Source organism: Lontra canadensis, unplaced genomic scaffold, assembly GCF_010015895.1.
Source record: "Lontra canadensis isolate GAN:19392208 unplaced genomic scaffold, GSC_riverotter_1.0 scaffold55, whole genome shotgun sequence".
NCBI lineage: Eukaryota > Metazoa > Chordata > Mammalia > Carnivora > Mustelidae > Lontra > Lontra canadensis.
In genome coordinates, this window is record NW_022631049.1 from 182802 (window position 1) to 204644 (window position 21843).

A 21843-nucleotide genomic window follows, 5' to 3' on the forward strand; every position below is an offset into this window, starting at 1 on the left:
GGCTGGGAGTGGGGCAAGGGTGGTGGTGTGCCTCTCAGGGCTGGGGTTGAGAGCCTCTCCCAGAGTCATCCCTAAACACTTCCAAGGATTCAGGCACCTTCTTAGAGCCAAGCAGGCCAGGGGGAGGGGAAACTTCGCCCTCTCCTATGGAAGAAAGAGGGCTCTTCCAGAGCCACACACTCTTCTTGTCTTGACCGTTTCCATGGCTCGTGCCAGTCCAGGGACAGATCCTGAAACCCGTGCCCAGTACCCTCCATCCCCTCCACTGTTTTTCTCTTGTCAAGCCTTGGAGGGTGGAACTAGAAAGGCAGCAGAGTGCCTCGTGTGCAGGCTCGTGTCTACATGTGTATGCACGCACGCGTGTCTTGTGGTCCGCCTACCCGTACAGGTATGTGGTGTGCAAGTGCACATCACTCGTTTTCCTTGTCGGATGAGGACCAACTTCTTTTTGACATGATGGTTTGGGTTCTGATTCTTTCTCAGTTTTCTTTTCCCCTCCTCTTCCACCGTGTTGAATTAGAATCAACGGAAAGCAACAGCTTCTGTTGATGTAGTTGGTGCTTTAAAGTTCATGGTCTGTTGGGAACAACCGTGAGAAATAACGATCTACGGCACAGGCTGGCTCTGCTGTAGGTATTTCTGGGCACTTTGAGGAGTAGATGGTGATGTTTGTATCTGTCTGGCCCTTTGGTTGCTTTTTTTCACATTGTGAATCTCGTACGGGAAAGAAACCCCATTCCTGCCTTCAAGGGATACACAGTCCCTCTGGGGGAAGCCCTGACACCCAGAAGCCAACGATGGCTGCGGTGCAGTAAGTGCCCACTTTGCTGCAGACTTGATCAGGGGAGGGGCAGGCCGGGGGGTGGGGGCTGCAGGGCTGCATAATGCAGACGCTTTCTTGAACAGGAGGCCCTTGAGCTTGGGGGTCTTCGGGGTTGGGTAGGGGTCCTCAAGTGAAGATGTGGCAAGGGTGGGGAAGGCAGTCCCGGTGTGGGGGACAGTGCAGCCTGCGAGGGGAGAGTGAGTTCGCCCTGCTGGCCAGGTCTCTCCCACTGCCTGGAGTGAGTCCCCCAGGGGAAGCCAGAGATGGCAGCTGGGGAGCGTGCTGAGCCCCTTTGCCTGTGGACCCTGCTGGTGGGGACACTGGGGCTGGGTACTAATTTAGATGCAGGGAAGGGCTGAGCTGTGGGAGGAAGGAAATGGGCAATTCTAGGTAGATATGGGACATTTTTGATGAAAAAGGTCACAGATGACATTTTGGTGGCATTCATGTGAATCCCTGTGGATTGTGGGTGGCAGAGCCATTGTGCATCATTTGGCCACATTTGGATGACAGACGAGATGCCACCTTAATTCACTACCTGGATCAGCGAATTCAATGTTGCTTTTTAGAGCAGCAGTCTGGCCTGGGATAGCTGCGCTTCACGTGGGATAGCTAAGTTGTTAAGTACTCCAAGAATAATAGTCCCTCACTTAAAGAATAAAAAAAAAATAAAACACTCATAGGAAACCAAACAGATTGTTCTGCGTTAAGCTGTATGATAATACAACTTAAAGTAAGTCGTGAAAAAATAAACCAAGGTAAGGTAAATGCAAATTTCTAGAAGTCTTCCTTTGGCGTTTAGAAGTAGTCCTTTTGCTTAGTGTTATAAAATACTTTCTCAGCCCGGTAAAGATACTTGTGCTTATGTCCCTTATCTCTTGTAAATTCTGTTAACATCAGAGAGGCCTGGGTGGTCTGTTTCCTCCTCTCCGTTCCAAAGCAGCCCATTTCCTCCTGCTGGGAGAGCCCAGGAGAACCCGAGGCCAGCACTCTTCAGGGCAGTGTTCTGATAGGGCTTCAGTTTCTCTTTCTCTCAGACAATGAATCTTTCCTCCCCTAGAACAAATCTTTCCTCTGAGGTCTCTTTATGATGTGGTGGTCCTCGGCACCTCTCTCCCGAATCCCCCATAGTGATGGAGTTCTTGTAGCCATGGGAGAAATCATTTCTAGAAAACCAGAAAGTGGGACAACTAAGGTAGGCCTTGGTCCCACCCTCAAGGGTCTCACTTGCCTTCACCACAGCGAGCGTGTCCCTCAGGCCTGCCTTCCCTGCGTGGCCTCTGTGGCCTCCTGGGCCGGGGGTGGTGGATGACTGGACCCTTCAAGGGACCAGTGTGGAAGCAAGTGTCACCTTGTAGGCTTCTACAGGGGGAGTTATGCAGTGAGTGAAAGAAACGGGTCAGTGAACTTTCTACCTTTTTTTTTTTTTTTCTTCTTAAAATCAAGTCTGGATTCCAGGAGCCTGCTTCTTTCCTAGAGGGAACCGTGGGAGCTGGGAGGAATTTGCAGACGGGCTGTTGCCATTTCTAAACTCTTGCTCTGTGACGCCTGTGCTTTCTTTCTGAAGGCACATTTCCTGGTTATAATGATCGCTTTTCTCAGTCTCCTCAGGTAAAGCCACCTGGGTGTGGGTAGGCTGAGTTGCTGGCTTGGGAAGGAGGTGGCACTCTCTGCAAAATCCCCAGGTGGCTCACTGGGGAATTGGCTCCCCCAGACTTTATCTGAAAGGACCCTCTATTGACCCTGGAGCAGGCAGGCTCCAAAGGGAGGGCAGGGCTCCCAGGGGAGGCTCCCAGGATCTGTCTCCTACCATGCCATGAACACAGGCCTCATTCAGTCTGTTGGTTTGACAAAATGGCACACAGGTCAAAGCTTAGGACCACTGAGCTCAGAATTTCAAGATGAATCAGGAAGGTAATGAGGCCAAGGAGGACTTTATCTAGGAAACATGGTAGTGGTAGCTGCTGCCTGCCTGTGGTGCGTGGCCGTCTCTGGTTCTTACCCACCTGGTCAGCATGCTGGACTGACTTACCTGTGTTACTATGGAGACCACTGCTCCGCCCACCTGGAGGTCTCCCTCCCCAGCCTTCAAGGGAAGTGGCCCTGGTGACTTCAGGTGGATTGCTATCCCCAGCCCTCCTCATGAGGCACATCAGCCTGTTTCCTATGACCTTGCTCTTTCCAGGACCCCATAAGGAAGGAATTTCCCTCCTCGTCACCTTTTGGAATTCTCTGTGGTTACCTGTTGGTTCCTAAGAGGAAGGATGATCCATGAGGGGTTTCGGGCCACAGCATCTCCAGGGCAGAGTTAGGCTGGAGGGCAGAGGGGTGACGGTCTAAGAATGTGACTCCTTGCCTCGGTGTCTTGAGACCTGGGATTCAAAGCACCCATCCCATCTTGGAGGCCCTGTGGCCATTCCCACAGTTGGACCTGTGGGAGGTCTCCTTGCTCCGACACCTTATCATGGAGGGTGCAGTCTCTTGACTTGGAGTTTGAAAGGACCTTTATGCTGACCTGCTTACACACACACACGCACACGCATCGCAGCAGCCCCTCCTAGTCACATGATTCAGTGGGGTATGTCCTGTTTGAAAAGTTCTGCAAAGAAAAAACACTTAACATCTTAAATATTTCTTTCCAGTTCAAAGCACCCTCATTCTCTGGAAGTTCTTCCTTATGCCTAGCCTCCATTTATCTTGCTGCAATAAAAGCTCATTTTGTGTTATTCATCAACTGGTTGTGAGGTCCCATCTTTCTGTTCCTTAAGCCCTTGTCATCTGCAGGGCCACTGTTCTCTAGGGCTCCGGAATGCATATCTGTTTTTTCATTGGCATTATCTGCTCCCATCTCTAGGCTTGCTTTCTATCCCAGGACCCCAAAAAGGCTCTGTGTTCCCCTCCCCTTGGAGGTGGGTCATGATGCGAAAAGATGAGTTTAAAAATCACCGGAGCAACTGGTAACTTAGGGCCGTCTGGCCCTTGCTGGTGTTGGGTCCACAGCAGTGTCCCCTGGAGTTTCTGGGCCTTTACCTCTGATGTCCAGTCAATCCCCTCTCATTGCTCTTGTCACCAGGACCCAAGGGCTAGCAGAAGCCCAGCTCTCACTCAGTGCGAGACCCGCGCTTAGCTTTCCCGCAGGCACCTGTGCCCAGCTGCCTGGCCATTCTTCCCATACTGGGTTGATCCTTAAGTCTTACCCTTCGTAACGTAGAGGGTCCCTGAGTCTTCTCTGATATTCTTGGGGCTTTGAGCCAGGAGCAGATTCAGTAGCGATCTTGAGAGGCCCTTTTGCCTCTCAGTCAGCACCTTCTTCCAGACTCCCAGCTGTGAACTTCGGCATCTCCCGAGATCCTGACCGATCTAGCCTGAGAGCCTGAGCCTTGGGAATCCCAGAGCCTCCACTTGGGATTCTAGGCTGTGTGTGCATTTTCTCATCTCTTTACCTGAGCTGAACGTTTTGATTGTATCAGCCATTATTATGTTAGTGTCTTCCCAACATGCAATGGCTGGCCTCAAACTCAGGTCCTTCTCCAGGGATCCCCAGTTCAGCCACCAAGATCTTTCTCTGGGCTCCCTTGACCTGTGGGACCCAGCATGGGCTGGTAGAGGCTGGCGAGGAGGATGTGGATTCAGAGCCTTGGGAGCTGCCTTCCTGCCATGTGGAGCTGCTGGGGTGGGAGCTCCTGCTACCCTGGGCTGACCGTGCGCACCCCCCCACCCCCTCTCTTGTTGCCAGGCGGAGACAGCAGCCAATCGAATCTGCAAGGTGTTGGCCGTCAACCAGGAGAATGAGCAGCTCATGGAAGACTATGAGAAGCTGGCCAGCGATGTGGGTACCTCATGGCTTCTCCTGGCCTGGCTCAAGCAAGGCTCTGCTACCCCACCCTGGGGGAAAGAGGGAGCCCCCAGATCCTGTCCCCCTCAAACCTGTCCCTGGGGCACAGTCTGAGGCTGGGTGTAGTCCTTGGTCCCAGCACAGCAGATCCAGGGAAACTTTGGCTCCTCTCCCCTTCTCCCAGGAGGCAGAGGCGGGGCCGGGCTCCAGGCTCCAGAGAGCCGAGTCCCGGGCCTTTTCTCTCATCGACAAACAGTAAGCCTTGCGAACTCTGCACCTCTCTGGGTCTTGGTGTTTTTCACTTGTCGGGTGAGAGCCAAGCCAAGAGATCTCTTTCTAGTCTGGTATACTGTTGTGCTGTAAGTGGCTTGGCCTAGAAAAGGAGGACGCCTGGTTCAGAGAGGATGTGAACTGGAGAGGGACCAGGGCTGGCTCCAGCTAGCTTAGCAGCTGGGGCTACTCAGGGGATAGGAGAAGACAGTGCTGGGTCTGCTGTTCTGCCGTTGACTGTATGTGGGGGAAGGCTCCACTTGCCTCTTCCTTAAAAGAAGCCAGCCTCTTGGGGGATCTGCCATCCAGCGTAGTAGGAACCCAGGTGTCGGGCTTCCGCCCTGCTCTGCCATGCTGGCTTGCTCACCTTGGCAAGTCACGTGACCTCATGGTACCTCAGTCACCCCTCTGCAACCTGGGGGAGGATCACAGCACCTAACCCCATGGGGGGGCCCGTGGTTATACCAAGGAATTCGTTTAGGGGACAGGCTGACCCCTCGCTGGCGCTCATTCTATTTCCTGTGACCGCCAACACTCCCTCCCCCACACCTTCTCTACCATCGTCACCTCATCCAGGCCGTCATTCCCTGCCTGTGCCCCAGAAGCCAGCCCCTTCCTTTTTGAGTCAGAGATCCTCATTCTAGAATTCTAGGTGGCCAGGTGACAAGGGCCTCGGGAAACAACTGGGCACCCCCTCCCTGGTCCGGCTGAGGACACGGAGGCCCGACCAGGTGGTAGAGCTGGAGCCCGAGCTCAGGTCTCCTCCTAGTCGAGCTGACCTCCCAGCAGGTCTGGCAGAGCAGGGGCTGGCGTCAGCCTCTTCCCCGGGCAGACAGGAGGCTGGTGGCCAGGCTTGGGGGGGGCCCTGGGACCTGGCCTCATGGCCGGGGAGTGGGAGTCCGGACAGAGTGTGCCATCAGGAGGGCCCTCCCAGTGTGGGAAGGACCAAAAGGCCATGAGGAGGAGAGGGAAGCATGCCCTGCGCTGGCTCCCAGCACCCTCACCCCTTCCGCCCTCCAGCTGCTGGAGTGGATCCGCCGCACGATCCCCTGGCTGGAGAACCGGGCGCCGGAGAACACCATGCAGGCCATGCAGCAGAAGCTGGAGGACTTCCGGGACTACCGGCGCCTGCACAAGCCGCCCAAGGTGCAGGAGAAATGCCAGCTGGAGATCAACTTCAACACGCTGCAGACCAAGCTGCGCCTAAGCAACCGGCCCGCCTTCATGCCCTCCGAGGGCAGAATGGTCTCGGTGAGCGCGGGGGAGCCCGGGGCCCCCCGACCGACCGCCGGCTGCTCCCCCACCTGCCCCCCGCCCAAGGCTCAGCCCCCTCCTCGCCACTATTCCAGGCCAGACTCGCCCTCCCAGCACCACCTTCTCCCCCACCCCTCAAAAAAACATCTTTGCAAGCAAAATGCCTCTACATATTGAGCCAAACAGGGCTCCATCAGTAGCAGTCGGGATAATTTTTTTACTGCTGTGGAATCTTTTCAAGCACTTTATTTTACTTTATTTTTTTAAGGTTTTATTTATTTATTTGTCAGAGAGAATGAGAGTGTGAGCACAAGCAGGGTAGAAGCTGGCAGACGGAGAAGCAGGCTCCCTGCTGAGCAAGGAGCCTGATGCGGGATTTGATACGAGGACCCCGGGATCATGACCTGAGCTGAAGGCAGACGCTTAACTGACTGAGCCACCCAAAGTGTATTACCATACAAAAAAATGTAATGGCTTTTTTTTTTTTTTTTTTTGGGTAGGCTATTTCAAAGATACAAAGAGACAAAAAACAGAAAATAGAAATTACCATAATCTCAATTATCAATATCAACTTTAAAAAAATGTTTTTTAGGGGTGCCTGGGTGGCTCAGTCATTTGGGCATCCAGCTCTTGATCTCAGCTCAGATGTGGGTCTCAGGGTCATGAGTTCAAGCTGGGTGTGGAGCCTACTTATGAAAAAAAATGTTCTTTGGGAAAAATTCTTTTAGTCTATGTAAATATAATTTTTAAGGAAATCCTAAAGCATGTTTATTTCATAAGCCGCTTAAAAAAAAAGAACTAAAATTATATCGTGAATGGTTTTCCAAGTTGTTAAATTCTCTTCCTGTAGGTTACTTAGGTTATTTCTGCTTCCTGCTTATCCTGTCCTCAGACTTGGGAAGGAACATTATGAGCCAGGGAAACATGCAAAAAAAATTTTAAAAAAGTTCACCAGGATAAGCTTTTGCCCTTTAAAATGACAAATCCTGAGACAGTGTGGGGATACAAAGCAGGAAGAGCAGGGGATGGGGAAAGCAGGCAAATGGCGTTGGAAGGAGGCAGGATCCCCGAGGACCCTGGAGGAGAGGAAAGAGTCTCCAATTGCAGTCTTTTTCCAGATTCCAGGCTGAAACAGCAGCTTTTAGGTGGCTAGAGCCCCTGCTAACTGGAGGGTGCTGTGTGTGAGTTAGAAGGGTCCCCCTGCCCCCAGGTGGGTGCAGCCTGTTCCTGGGGCCCCCAGGTGGCATCCAGGCTGGTTCTGCCCCTGTCTGCCCAGCGGGCACCCTGTGCTCATTGTAGGAGCGACCCTGCAGGTGGTTTCCTGTTTGAAGGGCTGGGGTTCTCAGCAGCTGTCACTGTGCTCAGATGCTTGGCCAGCTCAGCCAGACCAAGGTCCCTGCAGGCTCCACGTGACTGCCTAGAGCTCATGACACATCCAGAGATGTGGGCTCTGGGAGCCCTGGGAGGCTCCTATCCCTGCTTCCCTCACTCAGTTGTTGCTCCTTTCTCCGGCTGGCCCTACATCCTGTGATTGGTCAGCGTCCTGGGCCTCAGAGGGCCTCGGACTCTTTCCCCACAGGGCTGCACGCCAAAGCCCTATAGCTGGGTGGCCCATGTGGACTTGGGCCTAATGCCCTGCCCGGGAGGCCTGGTGCCCCAGAGCCTGGGAAACACCAGGGTGGGGCTGGGGTTCTCGGGGGCCAGCAGGGCCTGACCCTGTGTCTCCCATCCCTACAGGACATCAACAATGCCTGGGGCTGCCTAGAGCAGGCGGAGAAGGGCTACGAGGAGTGGCTGCTGAATGAGATCCGGAGGCTGGAGCGGCTCGACCACCTGGCAGAGAAGTTTCGGCAGAAGGCCTCCATCCACGAGGCCTGGACGGACGGTAACGCCAGCCCAGCCTCCTGCTTCCCCCCGGGGATGCCGGCTTCCATGCTCCATTGGCCAAACCACCAGCCCCAGCTCCTTTCTGTCTTGCTGCTTGTTTGTTTTGCTTTGTCTCTTACTAGTTGCTCTTCCTTAGACAAATTCACTGGCCTTTTGGGTGACTCCGCTTCCTCGTCTGTAGAGTGGGGATAATCACTGTGCCAACTTCGTAGGTTTAGGGGAACAGAAGGAATGAGCACCTCGGAAGCACCGAGAAGGATTCCTGGCCTAGGACGAGGCTATGTATGTGTGACTCATTGTTGGTTTTGGTCACCGTGATGATGTCTTCTCCCCTGAGGCTGTTAGCTTGGGTTCTCATCCTGACTCTGCCACCCAGAAGCAGAGTAAGTTTGGACCAGCAGCTTAGCCTCCAGGTCTCATTCCCCCATCTGTGACATGCAGGGGACCAGGCGCTCTCCCCTGTGTCAGCGTCCAGGGCTGCTGGAACCAAGGGCCAGACATTGGCTGGCTTCACACAGCAGAAACGTGCTCCCTCCCAGGTCAGGAGGAGTCCGAAGCAGAAGGGTCGGCAGGGTTGGTTCCTTCTGGAGGCTCCAAGGACGAGGCTGTCTGTGCTGCTTCCTGGCGTCTGGTGCTTGATGGTTGTCCTTGGTGTCATTGGCTTTGTTCAGTCTCTGCCATCTCCCATGGCTGCTTCTGTGTTTCTCCTTTTTCTAATAAAGCCTCCAGTCATTGGATTTAGGGCCCTGCCTAGTTTCCTATGACCTCGAGGAATTAACTAATTGCACCTACAAAGACCCTTTTTTCAAATAAGGTTAGATTCTGAAGTTCCGGCTTGACATGAGTTTTGGGGAACACTATTCAACTTGGTACGCGTCCCCCTAGGGTTGCTGTAGCGGTAAGCATCGTAAGGACATTTTATGCTTAGCTGAGTGTCTGGCAGGTAGAGCACACTCTGTAAATGGTAGCCCTGGGGATTCTTCCTCCACTGCATGTCCTGTTGCTGTTTCTGGCCTCCAGTGGTAGTGACCTAGAGCCCTTGCCGTGTTAACAGAGGTGAGGTGTGTCTCCATTACTCCAGCTTGGAGGCACTTGGGGCCACACCTGGTGGTTGGCCACCAGTTGGCAGCTGAAGTTAACTCCACAGAAAGAAGAGTCACACCTGGAGTAGGCTTTTCCTAGAACTGGGGCCAGGGCTGGAGAGGACCCACACTGCGCATCTCGTAGGGTCCAGCCATTTCAGCTGGAACCTCTGGCGTAGACCTCTTTTGGCTGGTGGGGTAGGGTGCAGTGTCTCCATGCTCCCCCATCAGATCTTAGGCTGAAGACGATGAGGGATGGACGGGCTATACCCTGTGGCGTGGTGGAGGATGGGCACGTGCTTGAGTCGGCCTGAGGGGGCCGGGGTTAGCTCCATGTTGCAAGTACACAGTGGTGCAATCTTGCTATCTGCAACCCCCCCCCACCCCTGCCCCACTGCCAGGTGCACCTGGTGCAGAGTGGAAGTAGAAATCACACCAACTCACTCACGTGTGTCAGTTACAGCTTCCCCAGGGCCCGGGCACAGCTCACAGAAAGGTACAGAGCAGGGGCCAGCCCCGTCAGCAGGTCCTTCACCAGCAGGGACATGAGAACGGCTGGTGTGCGGGCAGCAAGTGGGGGCACAACCTCTGGGCAAAGCATTCTAGCTGGGCACGTCCACACCTGGCCGTGGTGCCGCCTCCTGACCCAGGAATTCTTGAACCTGTTTGAAGCATGAACCCTGAACATGGGGAAATCACACGTTTAGGGAGATTTGCCGGGAGACCCTCTCTGATAGCACAAGCTGAGGGGTCTGGACGCCCCACGGTAGGGGGACAGGTGGTCACACCAGTGGTGACTCAGCCACCAGAGGGGACACATGTAGAAATCGGAGCCAGAGTAGAGACTCTGAGGATGGGCTGCTGAATGTTCGAAAGCAGGAAACACAGCTTCCATCTCCCTGAGGGTTGTAACACGGCATCCGTATAAGGAAAGATGGAAAAAGAGTAGATAAGTAGGCTCATCGTTAATTTTTTTTCCCCGGTAAACTTAACATATTATTATTCTGACTTAAAGAATAAGAAGTAGCAGGTCACCTGTCTGGCTCAGTAGGAAAAGCATGTGACTCTTGATCTTGGGGTTGTTTGAGCCTCACCTTGGGTGTAGAGATGAGTTAAAAATAAAATCCTTTTTTTTATTCTTTTTAAGATTTTATGTTATTTATGACAAAGACAGCGAGAGAGGGAACACAAGCAGGGGGAGCTGGAGAGGGAGAAGCAGGCTCCCCGATGAGCAGGGAGCCCGATGGGGGGCTCAGTTCGGGATGCCAGGATCATTACCAAAGCCAGAGACAGACGCTTAATGACTAAGCAGCCCAGGTGCCCCTAAAAATAAAGTCTTAAAAAAAAAGGTAGAGGGAAGGAAAGAAAGGCCACTTTGGGCACGGTCTTCCAGCCTCCACAGCCCGGCCTTCATCTGCTGAGACTGGCTGAGCTTCCCTGATGGGCCCAGACGTGCAGGGTGGGGGTGTGCAGGCCAGGCCAGGGCAGCCCCTGTACAGGCTGGACCAGACGCTTCATGAGACAGCTGGCAGACGTCGTGTAGCGGTAGTCCTGGGGAGTTCGTTTCTCATTCCGCTTCCTCCTGGGAAGCAGAAATCCCAGATGTGCCAGCCCGCCCTGTTCCTAAAGAGAGAGCGGCGCCCCTGACAGAGAAGGTTCTGGCCACTGTTGGATTCTGTGTAGAGTGCCGTGGACATACGGACCACAGCGAGATAATCAATGGGAGGGGTCCCTGCAGGGCTGCTGGGGGCCAGCAACAGTAGCTGGAGAAAGATGGGGCGTCCCTGAGGTGCTTGACTGGTTCTTTCCTGGCTGTACCACGGGGCATAGCCCAGCGTAGCCTTTGGACATAACCACTCCTCGTGGCCCCATACGCGTCCCATGGAAAGTAGCACCTTCCCCGACCCGGCCTTGTAGCGGATGTTCCCGCTGTGTGTTGCTTTCTCAAGCTGCCGATGGTTGATCGTTGTATGGGGGCATCTGGGGACGTGCCCCGGAAGTGGGGCTTTTGGGGCTCTGACGAGTGGACGGGCAGGTCCAAGAAGATGGGGCCTCTGGCTTCTGCTCAGCTTTGTACCCCTTATCCCCGAACGCAGGCAAAGAGGCTATGCTACGGCAGAAGGATTACGAGACCGCCACCCTCTCGGAGATCAAGGCCCTGCTCAAGAAGCACGAGGCCTTTGAGAGTGATCTGGCCGCGCACCAGGACCGCGTGGAGCAGATCGCCGCCATTGCGCAGGAGCTCAAGTAGGCGCGGCCGGGCGACGGCTGGGGCTGCCGTGGGAAGGGGATGTAGCTGTGCAAAGCAAGGAGGATGGGTACAGCGGGCACCCAGGCGGGAAGGGCACCGATACAGAAGGCAGTAAGTGTTGCCCCGGGTGGAGAATGAGCCCGTGACCCTGCTGCTGAGGGCATCCAGTCCTTCCCTGTAACTAGTGCAGGACCAGAGCTCTCGCTTGGCCTCAGGGTCAAGACCGCCTCCAGTGAGATGTGGCAGGGGCCCCTGGAGAGAACTGGCCTTATTTGTCTCCCGGCGGTCTTCTGAAAGCCAAGGAGTTGGGGGGTCTTGGAGTCCCTGGAGGTCTTGGGGAGCATGTCTGGCTTCCCTGTACCACTCGCGTGCCCAGCGCTGGGGAGAGGGGAGCAGACCCTGGAGGAAACCCAGGTCTTCAGACTCTTACTGTCTTGCAGCGAGCTGGACTATTATGACTCACCCAGTGTCAACGCCCGGTGCCAGAAGATCTGTGACCAGTGGGACAACCTGGGAGCCCTAACCCAGAAGCGGAGGGAAGCTCTGGAGGTGTGGCCCCTGAGGGAGATGGGGGCCTGCCCCTAGCAGCTCTGGGAGCCTCTTGCTGCTTTGTGATTCCCTTTGCCTTGGGCCAAAAGGCCCCACTGGGTTCCCTGGATCCACTGTGGCCTACATGTCGAAGGTTCACTCTGGCGCTGGTTTGGGCTTTGCCTTGATGGAGATGCATCCTTTCTGGCCTCCCAGTCTCCCGTACTTCACAGCCCAACCCCAGCCATTTGAGCACTTCCTATTCTGCAGATCAGACTGAGGTTTGGGCTTGGTGAATCCTGTGTGGAGGGTTTGTAGACCCCACATTAAGAACCAGTGTCCCAGAGAAAGCCTATTCTTTCTGCCTGCCTTAGTCTGGTCTTTCCCACCTAGACCCCTTGGGGCAGGACAGCAGTACCTTGGAGGCTTGGGGTGGGGGTGGGTGGGCAGAGAGTGGTAATTCTGGATAGGACTCTGCTGAATACCTCCCTATCTACCCCTTCCTGTCAATTTTCACTCCCAGCGGACAGAGAAGCTGCTGGAAACCATTGACCAACTGTACTTGGAGTACGCCAAGCGGGCCGCACCCTTCAACAACTGGATGGAGGGGGCCATGGAGGATCTGCAGGACACTTTCATCGTGCACACCATCGAGGAGATCCAGGTGTGCTGCAGACCTCTCACCCCCGAAGGCTGGCTCCCCGAGGCCCCTGTGCAAACCTCACCCCTGCAGGACTGCTCTTTGGGACTGGGGATAGCAGCCAAGGATTTTCTACATTTGAACAAATTGCATTTTATATATTCTGATTAGGCAACCTATGCAGACGGTATAAAATCTAGAAAATAAAGATGATAGTCCATAAATTCTCCCTCCTACCCTAGAGCCCTCCCCAGAGTGAAGCAGTAGGCCCATGCTGTCTCTGCCTTTGAAAGCAAAAATATTTATTTATTAAGATTTTATTTATTTATTTGACAGACAGAGATTACAAGTAGGCAGAGAGGCAGGCGGGGGAGGAGGGGGGAAGCAGGCTCCCTGCTGAGCAGAGAACCCGATATGGGGCTCCAGATCATGACCTGAGCTGAAGGCAGAGGCTTTAACCCACTGAGCCACCCAGGTACCCCAAAATGTTTATTAATGTGTTCTTCCCCATACCCCTTTTTAACACAAAAAGGCATTCTTACTATATACTGTATTTTGACCCCTTATTTTTAACTTAATATTTTGGAGCCCATTGCATAGCAGTAAGTAGCTCCCCCGTTCTTTTATACAGCTGCAGGGGATTGGATTTCAGAGATTTTACAAAGGAAGCCTGGGTTGGGGAAGGTCACCTGGGGGAGCAGACCTTGTCCTTGACATGACAGTGGGTGGTGTACACTCTAGGGGTGGTCACTCCTGATTTCACCAGTCCTGAGGACGAAGCTCTTGTTAGATGGCTCTGCCTTCACCTCCCCGTGGCCACCCCTGCCCACCTGGTTCTCAGCCATGAGCATCCTTGGTTGATGCCTCTTCGTCTCCCCACTGGTGTGGAGCCAGGCTTTCAGTGTCGCTCCTGCCCCCACCCCCCACTGTGGGACCTGTAGGGCTCCCTTAGTTCATCTTGCCCACACGAGGCACCATCATTCTACTTCTCTTCCACCCAGGGACTGACCACAGCCCATGAGCAATTCAAGGCCACCCTCCCTGATGCTGACAAGGAGCGCCTGGCCATCCTGGGTATCCACAACGAGGTGTCCAAGATCGTCCAGACCTACCACGTCAACATGGCGGGCACCAACCCCTACACAACCATCACCCCTCAGGAGATCAATGGCAAATGGGACCACGTGAGTTGAAGGGCTCGGTGGGGCATTGGCTGGGCTACAGAAGGTTTTATAAGGGCAGGGATTTTTTCCCCTTTTTTGGTTGACTTTTATTGATGTTCATGGATTTTATTTTTTTTCATTATCACACGGTAAACACTCATCTGTCCAGTTAATGAACGATGGAGTTTCTGGAACTGGTCACTCCTGTTCTATTACTGCCTCAGTCCTTCCCTTCATGCCTCCTCCATTTCCTCATCTGAAGTATGGGACACACGGCTGGCCCATTACCCACGTCCTGTGATTGTCCCCACCCCAGGTGCGGCAGTTGGTGCCACGGAGGGACCAGGCCCTGACGGAGGAGCACGCCCGCCAGCAGCACAATGAGAGGCTACGTAAGCAGTTCGCAGCCCAGGCCAATGTCATCGGGCCCTGGATTCAGACCAAGATGGAGGTGGGTCCCCTCACGGGAGGCAGGGATGGGCTTCCGCCCCTTCCCAGCACTGTCCCAGCCAGTCAGGCTGCCCTCTCTCCTCCTCGGCAGAATCCTGGGAGGAATGCCGGTCCCAAGCCCACGATGGGTCTGTGGCCCTACAGGCGGTATGGAGCCTGTAAGGGAAGGCCAGTGGGTTGATCCCGATCTCTGATTTGGGCGCAAAGACCCACCCAGGGCTGCCACTAAAGAGCCACACGAGAAAGTGCCACAGATGTATTGTTGATGAATCTCTGATCTATCGTTGACTTATTTGGCTGACCAGGTGTCCCTTCCTCCTGAGCGGAGAGCTTTGTCAAAGAGAAGGATCTTTACAGAGAGAGAACTGGGCCTTGGGCAAGTGTGGAGGTTTTTTGCTGAATTATTGGGCCAGATCCTGGGGTTATCTATGTGGATCAGGGAAGGGTCCCTGTTTGGGTTAGGGCATGGTGTTCCCGTGAGCTCCTTGAGGGCAGAGACCATGTCAAGCTCATGGTTGTCTCTCCTGCACCCCACCCCCACCTGCTTAACTGTGCATTGTGCATAGTAGCTGCTCAGGAAATACTGTCTAGGTCGAATTGAGTGCACAGAAAAGGCTTTTACAAACAACTTTTGTTTCCATAGATGAAGTACAGACAGAAAGGGGGCTAAGGCCTGGCCCGTGGGGCAGGTGGGATTGAGGCAGGCGGAGGCAGGCAGCCTGGGAGCAGAACAGCAGGTGCGTGGCCACCAAGGAGACATGGCAAGGGCTCTGAGGCTGTGGGGAAGCTGGCTCTGTGGGCAGAGAGAGTCCCTGAGGTGGGTGATCGTTGGAAACACAGCTTGGGCTGGGAGTTTGAATGGCAAGCAGAGGAGCGAGCATTTAGGTTAGGAACTGACCTAGCCGCCCCCTTCTGAGCCTGAGAGGCACCCGAGAAACGGGAGGTGGAGGTATGTCATCTAGTGATGACAGTGCTTCTCATATGCCTTTATGATGCTGTTTCCATACCAAAGTGTGTCCCTGCTGACTGGGTCTTGTTCTTGGTGGACTGATTATCACTGATGGGTTCCCTGATACTGGGGTGGTGGGCAAGGGGAGGTACCAAGGAGAATCATGTGAGGGGCTGACCGATGACCTGGATGCCCCAGTCCCTACCCCAGGGACAGAGTGGGGCAGTCTGACAAGGGCTTCCTTCCGGGTGAGCAGGAGATCGGGCGGATCTCCATTGAGATGCACGGGACCCTGGAGGACCAGCTCAGCCACCTGCGACAGTATGAGAAGAGCATTGTCAACTACAAGCCCAAGATCGACCAGCTGGAGGGCGACCACCAGCTCATCCAGGAGGCGCTCATCTTCGACAACAAGCACACCAACTACACCATGGAGGTGGGCGGCACCGGTCTTGCTTCTCCAGGACGGGAGCCCCTGATCCCCTTCTGCTTCCCACACTCCCGGGCTGGGGCAGGGGGGCAGTTACCCATCTTCCAAGGAAAGTGCTCACAGTAGGAGGACAAGCTCTCGCTTGGGAGTGAGGGCATACTAGCCACTGCTCTCCTCTGGAGCTCTAGGTCTTTGGGCCCTTCTGAATTTCCCAGGGAGCTTGTCGAGAATGCAGACTTCAAGCCTTCAGCTCCAGGATTTGATTCACTAGGTCTGGGCAGGGGCTGAGAGGAGTCTGTGTTTCGAACAGGCCCCTGTGATTCAGCTCAGGTGGTCTCCAGACACTGGCTTAGACACCCGCTTTCCAAGCGGTGACTGGTTTGGACCATGAAGGAGAGTGCGTGTGGCTCTGGAGTGGGATATGCAGGGCCCTCCCTCCTGACCTGACTCAGGCCACCAATTCTGGTCTCTGCTGCCTCAGGTGGAGGCCACTGCCCTCCTGTGCTTCCCCTTTCATCATCTGGGTCCTCTGTCCCAGTGATACTATAAATCTGGCTGGAAGTCTGGATTTGGTGGCTTGGGCCATTTCCACGGTTGTGGGGAGGAGTCGCCGGGAGCAGCCAAGGCCCGGGCCTGGGACCCCTTCGCTGACAGGCTCCTCATCCCCCCAGCACATCCGCGTGGGCTGGGAGCAGCTCCTCACCACCATCGCCAGGACCATCAACGAGGTGGAGAATCAGATCCTCACCCGAGATGCCAAGGGCATCAGCCAGGAGCAGATGAATGAGTTCCGGGCCTCCTTCAACCACTTTGACCGGGTGAGAGCCCCACTGCCCACGCTCAGAGCAGTCCCCAGCCCCTGCCCCAGGGCCCTGGAAGGCAGTGTGCCCAGGAGGTGGGCAGCCATGCTGGGCCAGTTCCTGGGCAAGGGAGGGAGAGGAGGAGGGAAGCAGGAAGGCAGCTTGCCTTGACTCTGGACCGCACAGCTGGTCTCAGAAAGCCTGTCCTGGTGTGCTGTGAACTTCCCCACTTTTCTGGACCAAGAGCTCATACAGTGAGTGGAGAGAGGATCACTGGCCCCCGACACTTGTTCTCCTGCCATGAGGAGTCAGTCCTTGGGAACGAGGCTACCCTAGCCTCAGGGGCCGGCCTGCTGTCCCCTGTCTGTGGGGACTGTAGCTTGCCTCTGCCTCAGGACAGAGGAGCAGAGGCCCCCTCCCCTATCCCACCCTCCAGCAGCCTTTGGGGGACTCTGGGGGCATTAGCATTGTTCATCCTGGGTTCTCTCCCAGCTCTGAGACAGGCTGAGCTGTACATGGGCCATCCCTCCCAGTGCCCTGGGGCTTCTGTGTAGCCAGATGGCTGGGAGCTTGGGGTTCGGTGCTGCCCACCACCCCTGCCTGCTTCCCTGTCCTCCAGCCTCCTGGGTGGGTGAAGCCCTCTTGGAAAGCAGCATCAGGGCCTTGGGGCTGGGGTGGGCTGGGCCCTTCTGGGGGAGCTTCTCACCTTCCTGGCTCACCGTGGTCCCCTTTGGCCTGCTTCCCAGAGCCGGGCTGCGTGTGCCAGGGAGAGGGCACCCACTGGGCCTCGTCCGTGTGTCTAACTGTGTGCACTTTTTATTTCCCCTCCTCCCCTGCCCCTTCCACCCTCCACCCTCTCCCTCCGCATGCCTTTGTCCCCATGTCTCCCCACACGCACCACCCTCCCCCCGGGGCATGGCCCACCCCCTCCCCTCACGGCCTCCACCTCCCTGGCACCGCATGGCTCGCTGCCTGGCGCACGGCGGCCCCAGGATCACTCCGGCACACTGGGTCCCGAGGAGTTCAAAGCCTGCCTCATCAGCTTGGGTTATGATATTGGCAACGACCCCCAGGTACTCGCCTCCTGCATGGAGCACACTCAGGGGTGGCATCCGGGGCGAGAAATAACGCGTTTCTCCTTTTTCTTTTCTCTCTCTGTCTGGATCTCCCTGTCTCCCCTTTCCTGTGGGCCTCGGGGGCTCGTCCTCTCCTGCTGTCCCTGCCTGGCCCATGTCGGGCTCCTCTTCCAATTGCTCCGACCTCTGACCTCTGCCCTCGGTCGTCTTTTGTGGGAACCTGCCCGGGGCCCATCTTCCTCTCTCCTCGTCACTCTCCATCGTGTGGACGGACTTTTGCCTCTCCCTGTTCTCTCTCCTCCCCATGGATGTATCTCCTTCTGTGTTCCTTTTCCCTTCCTAACATCCCCGATCACACATGTCGACCTCCCCTTCTGGCCATCTGTGCCCTGTCTTCCTGGCCCCGGGCTGGCCCTTCCTCCTCCTGCCTCTGACCCTCCTGTGTCTTGGTGCCACTGGCCCCACAGAAGAAGACAGGCATGATGGACACGGATGATTTCCGCGCCTGCCTTATCTCCATGGGTTACAACATGGTAATGTAAACCCCACCCTCTGTTCTGACGAGGGCCCGCCTTCTGGCCAGGGAAGCCGAGGCCTGGCGAGGGCAGGTTGGAAGCCCTCAGGCTAGGGGCTGCCTTCCCCGGAGGGGCCTCACGATTCTGGTCCGTGGGGAAGATGGTGCCTTGGAGGCTGGGCCCAGCCTCGTGGACTGCGTGTGTCCCAGAGGTCTGGCCCTCTCACCTCGGTCTCTGTGCTGGTGTATTTTTTTGGTACTTTCTGTGGAGGTGGGCTTTTCCTCTCCTATGGTGGCTGGTGGGGCTGGCCCCCAAGGCTAGCAAGAAGGACTGGAGGTTTGGACTTCTGGGTAGGGTTTGGCTCGACTTCATCTTTCAGGAAGCACAGAGATTTCTGCGTCTGCCTTGGGGGTGGCTGCAGCCACGCCCGCCACCCCTTGGCCTTCACGGCCTCCATGATGTAACCTCACACACGGGGGCCTGAGCTGGGCCGCCGGGCAGGTGTCAGGCCTCAGTGCAAAGGGCAGAGCTTGTGGGCTGCCCCAGGCCAGGCCAGGGCACAGGCTCGGAACGCAGGGAACCCAGGAGTAAATCCCAGCTCTGTCATCACCAGCTTGGGGAGCGGGGTGAGGTGAGGGGACCCCTACGGGACTGCGGCCAGGGTTCACTGAAGGAACTTTGTCAGTGTGGCTCCTGGGTCTGACACACAGGAAGTACAATGTGGTGGGGGGACCGTAGGTTGTGGAGCCAGACCAAGTTCAAATCCCAGCTCTGTTACCTGCTGGCTGTGTGACTCTGAGCAAGTCACCAAGCTTGTCTGGGCCTCCGGTTGCTCATCTGGAAACCTGATGGAAGTCATAAGGACCTGCGCCTTACAATGGGGGGGGCGTGAGAAAAGAGGTGAAAGGCATCCAGCCGTCAGAAGAGTGCGGCTCGAGGTACCTGTCACAACTGGCAACCGTTAAGCTGTCGTCAGCATTGTCCTCATGTGCTCTGACGGGAGCCTGTGGGTTGTGGGAAGCCTGAACGGAGTCTTCGCTCTTGGGTCTGATGTCCCTGTGATGCCCTTAGGACAGCCCCAGGGGCCGCTGTGTTCCCCCCTCTAGCAGCCTCAGGGTGCTTTGAGCCCCCAGGGGCATAGGTCCGTATGAGACATTCCCGGCAGCCTGTGGCTGAGAGGCTGACAGGCCTGGGGTTGGTTCTTCTCTCCAGGGAGAGGCAGAATTTGCCCGTATCATGAGCATCGTGGATCCCAACCGCCTGGGTGTAGTGACGTTCCAGGCCTTCATTGACTTTATGTCTCGGGAGACGGCCGACACAGACACAGCAGACCAGGTCATGGCCTCCTTCAAGATCCTGGCTGGGGACAAGGTGGGTCTCCGGTGGCGTGGGTGCTGTGCAGGGTGCACCCTGATCTGGGAGGGGGTCACTTGCACCCTGCGGCCCCTTCTTCCACTGGGCTTCCCCCTGCTGTCCACCTCCACCCATTTCTCTAATGTTTTGGGATCAGCTAAGGTGTTCGGGCACAGCGTGAGTCTAAGGGGGTCTCCTTCCGGGGAGCAGGACCCCTTCACACTCGGGCGGGAGTGATGAGTAGCAGAGGCGGGTAGAGTGGGGTAAGGACGTGACCGGGTGATGGAAGGGCCATCTGAGAACTCAGACTTCACCCTGCTATCGCGCTGCACTCAGGCGTGGACCACCAGCAGGGAGCGGGAGGGAAGCGTGTGTCTGATTGGTCTACCCTGAGCAGGAGTCAGTTTGGGTTTCCCAAGTTCCCAAGTTCCCTGCAGTGCCCTGCCTGGCAGTGGAACAGCGGGAGTGCCAGCAGAGACTGGCAAAGTGGGGATGTCTATAGGTAGATTTCCTTTCTGTAAAATTCATAGGATAGTCCTTCTGCCATCCTTCCTTGAGACTGAAAAGATGGAGTTATAAAAAGCCAATGCCAGTGGGGAGCATCATTTCTGAAATGTCTCAGGCTATAAGGGAGAAAGATTGAGCCAAGAGAAGTTCCTAAAGGTCAATTTCTAAAGTTTAAGGGCACCCTCTTAGAGTCCTGGCACCTGGAGTTGGAATGACCCTTGGAAACCATCTCCTTGAGGTGACTCTGGGTCTCTGAGGTCCAGAAAGGGGCCTGGGTTCCTGGCTTTTGGAATGACCCAGGGGTGACCCCACTCCCCTCAAAGCTGGTTCGTAGGGGGCTTTGGCAGAGGTAGGGCATGGCGCTGGGGGCCCACCTCATGGGTCGAAGCCTCCGAGTGAGCTGTTCTGGAGGCTGAAACTCCCCAGAGAAGCAACTTCCCAGTAGACCTGTCACAGGTGCGCAGAGACCTGGGCTGGGAACCAGGGGAGGCGCGGGCAGGCCCGCACCTTGCAAACCTGGTGGAGGTAGCTGTCCCCCACGGCGATGTCACGCTTGGATGCTCACTGTATTTGTGGAAATTACATGATCTTCAGAGTGCTTGCTTGAGTGGGTGTGCCTCCCTTGTGTTACCAGAGTCCCTGCTGGTGGCTCCAGCCTGTGATTGCTGCAGACCAGAGTGATACATGAAATTACAGGTGCAGTTAGCATTTGAATTAGCTTGGAAACAGGCCAGAGTGGTACGGAGGTGGCAAACAGGAGATTGAAAATGAACGTGTATTTTGTATATGCACACGTGTGTATGTATGCACGTGTATGCATTATAAACACACACGTATATATATGTATACGGGATACATGTGTGGATCTGTGCGTGTGCGCCCGTCTCTGTATCCAGAAGCAAGAGTAGGGGACGGGGCGGGGTGCTGTCGCCCATAGTGACATCCGGGTCCCCCTGCCGGCTCTCTCTGCAGAACTACATCACGGTGGATGAGCTGCGCCGAGAGCTACCACCCGACCAGGCCGAGTACTGCATCGCGCGGATGGCCCCCTACACCGGCCCCGACGCCGTGCCAGGTGCTTTGGACTACATGTCCTTCTCCACGGCGCTGTACGGCGAGAGTGACCTCTAACCCGCTCGCCCAGGCCAGTGCCCTTGCCCTGCCCGCTGTGCGCCCCTGCCCTGCGCCCCCGCTGCCCCCTCTCCCGCCCGGGTGTGGTCTCCGCGCTCTGCCTCGAACCGGGCAAGCCGGGACCCACGTGGCATCGAGCCTCCCTGCCCGCAAAGTGACAGTTTACAAAATTATTTTCTGCAAAAAAGAAAAAAAAAAAGTTACGTTAAAAAAAGTAAAAAAAAAAAACCAAAAAACCACATATTTTATTATAGAAAAAGTATTTTTTTCTCCACCAGACTTAAATGGAAAAGAGGAAAAATTAACTGTTTGCACCGAAATGTTTTGTTTTATTGTGACATAGGACAGTAACCAAGCACAACGTTCTATTCTATACTTTTTATCAATTTTTTTTTCTCTCTGTATCATCTGCTGTATTCATTTCTCCAATCTCATGTCCACCTTGCTGTGGGAGTGGAGGGGTGGGGGTAGGGGGGTATCTTGTCAAAAGGCACATTGGTGCATGTGTGTTTGCTAGCTCACTTGTCCATGAAAATATTTTATGATATTAAAGAAAATCTTTTGAAATGGCTGTTTTTTAAGGAAGAGAATTTCTGTGTCTTGTCTTCTCGTTTTTAAGCCCAGAGGTGTGGTTAATGCACTTTTTTCCTTTAGTTTTAATATTGCTGATTAAGAATGAACAAGATTGGAGAGTGTGGACGATTTTGATACTACTTGTCACACACCATATTAAAGCAACAGCACTACCATGACCTCTCTTGGCCTGCTCCTTGCCTACTGTTTTCCAGAAGGGTGTGTGGGGTCAAGGTGATGGGGTCCACCTGTACCCAACCTTAATAGGTTTTTGACCCTGGCACATTCCATCCTCCTATATTTTGCTATGTTTATTTAATTAAAAA

General features: G+C 55.1%; 1 protein-coding gene across 5 annotated transcripts in view; it reads left to right on the forward strand.

Annotated features, from left to right (window-relative positions):
- Positions 1-21522, forward strand: part of ACTN1 (actinin alpha 1) — a 94523-nt gene extending 73001 nt beyond the window's left edge. For 3 of the 5 annotated variants that reach the window (XM_032875104.1, XM_032875105.1, XM_032875108.1), the window contains 14 exons: positions 4560-4652; positions 5949-6179; positions 7920-8067; positions 11248-11398; positions 11843-11951; positions 12454-12594; positions 13572-13754; positions 14050-14184; positions 15389-15568; positions 16234-16380; positions 17355-17435; positions 17906-17971; positions 19166-19324; positions 20786-21522. In XM_032875104.1, the coding sequence (XP_032730995.1) occupies positions 4560-4652; positions 5949-6179; positions 7920-8067; positions 11248-11398; positions 11843-11951; positions 12454-12594; positions 13572-13754; positions 14050-14184; positions 15389-15568; positions 16234-16380; positions 17355-17435; positions 17906-17971; positions 19166-19324; positions 20786-20944 (1983 nt within the window). In that variant the 3' untranslated portion in view covers positions 20945-21522. The remainder of the gene's footprint in view (positions 1-4559; positions 4653-5948; positions 6180-7919; positions 8068-11247; positions 11399-11842; positions 11952-12453; positions 12595-13571; positions 13755-14049; positions 14185-15388; positions 15569-16233; positions 16381-17354; positions 17436-17905; positions 17972-19165; positions 19325-20785) is intronic. The other 2 variants (XM_032875107.1, XM_032875106.1) reach the window with 2 other exon arrangements.
- The last annotated feature ends 321 nt before the right edge of the window (positions 21523-21843 follow it).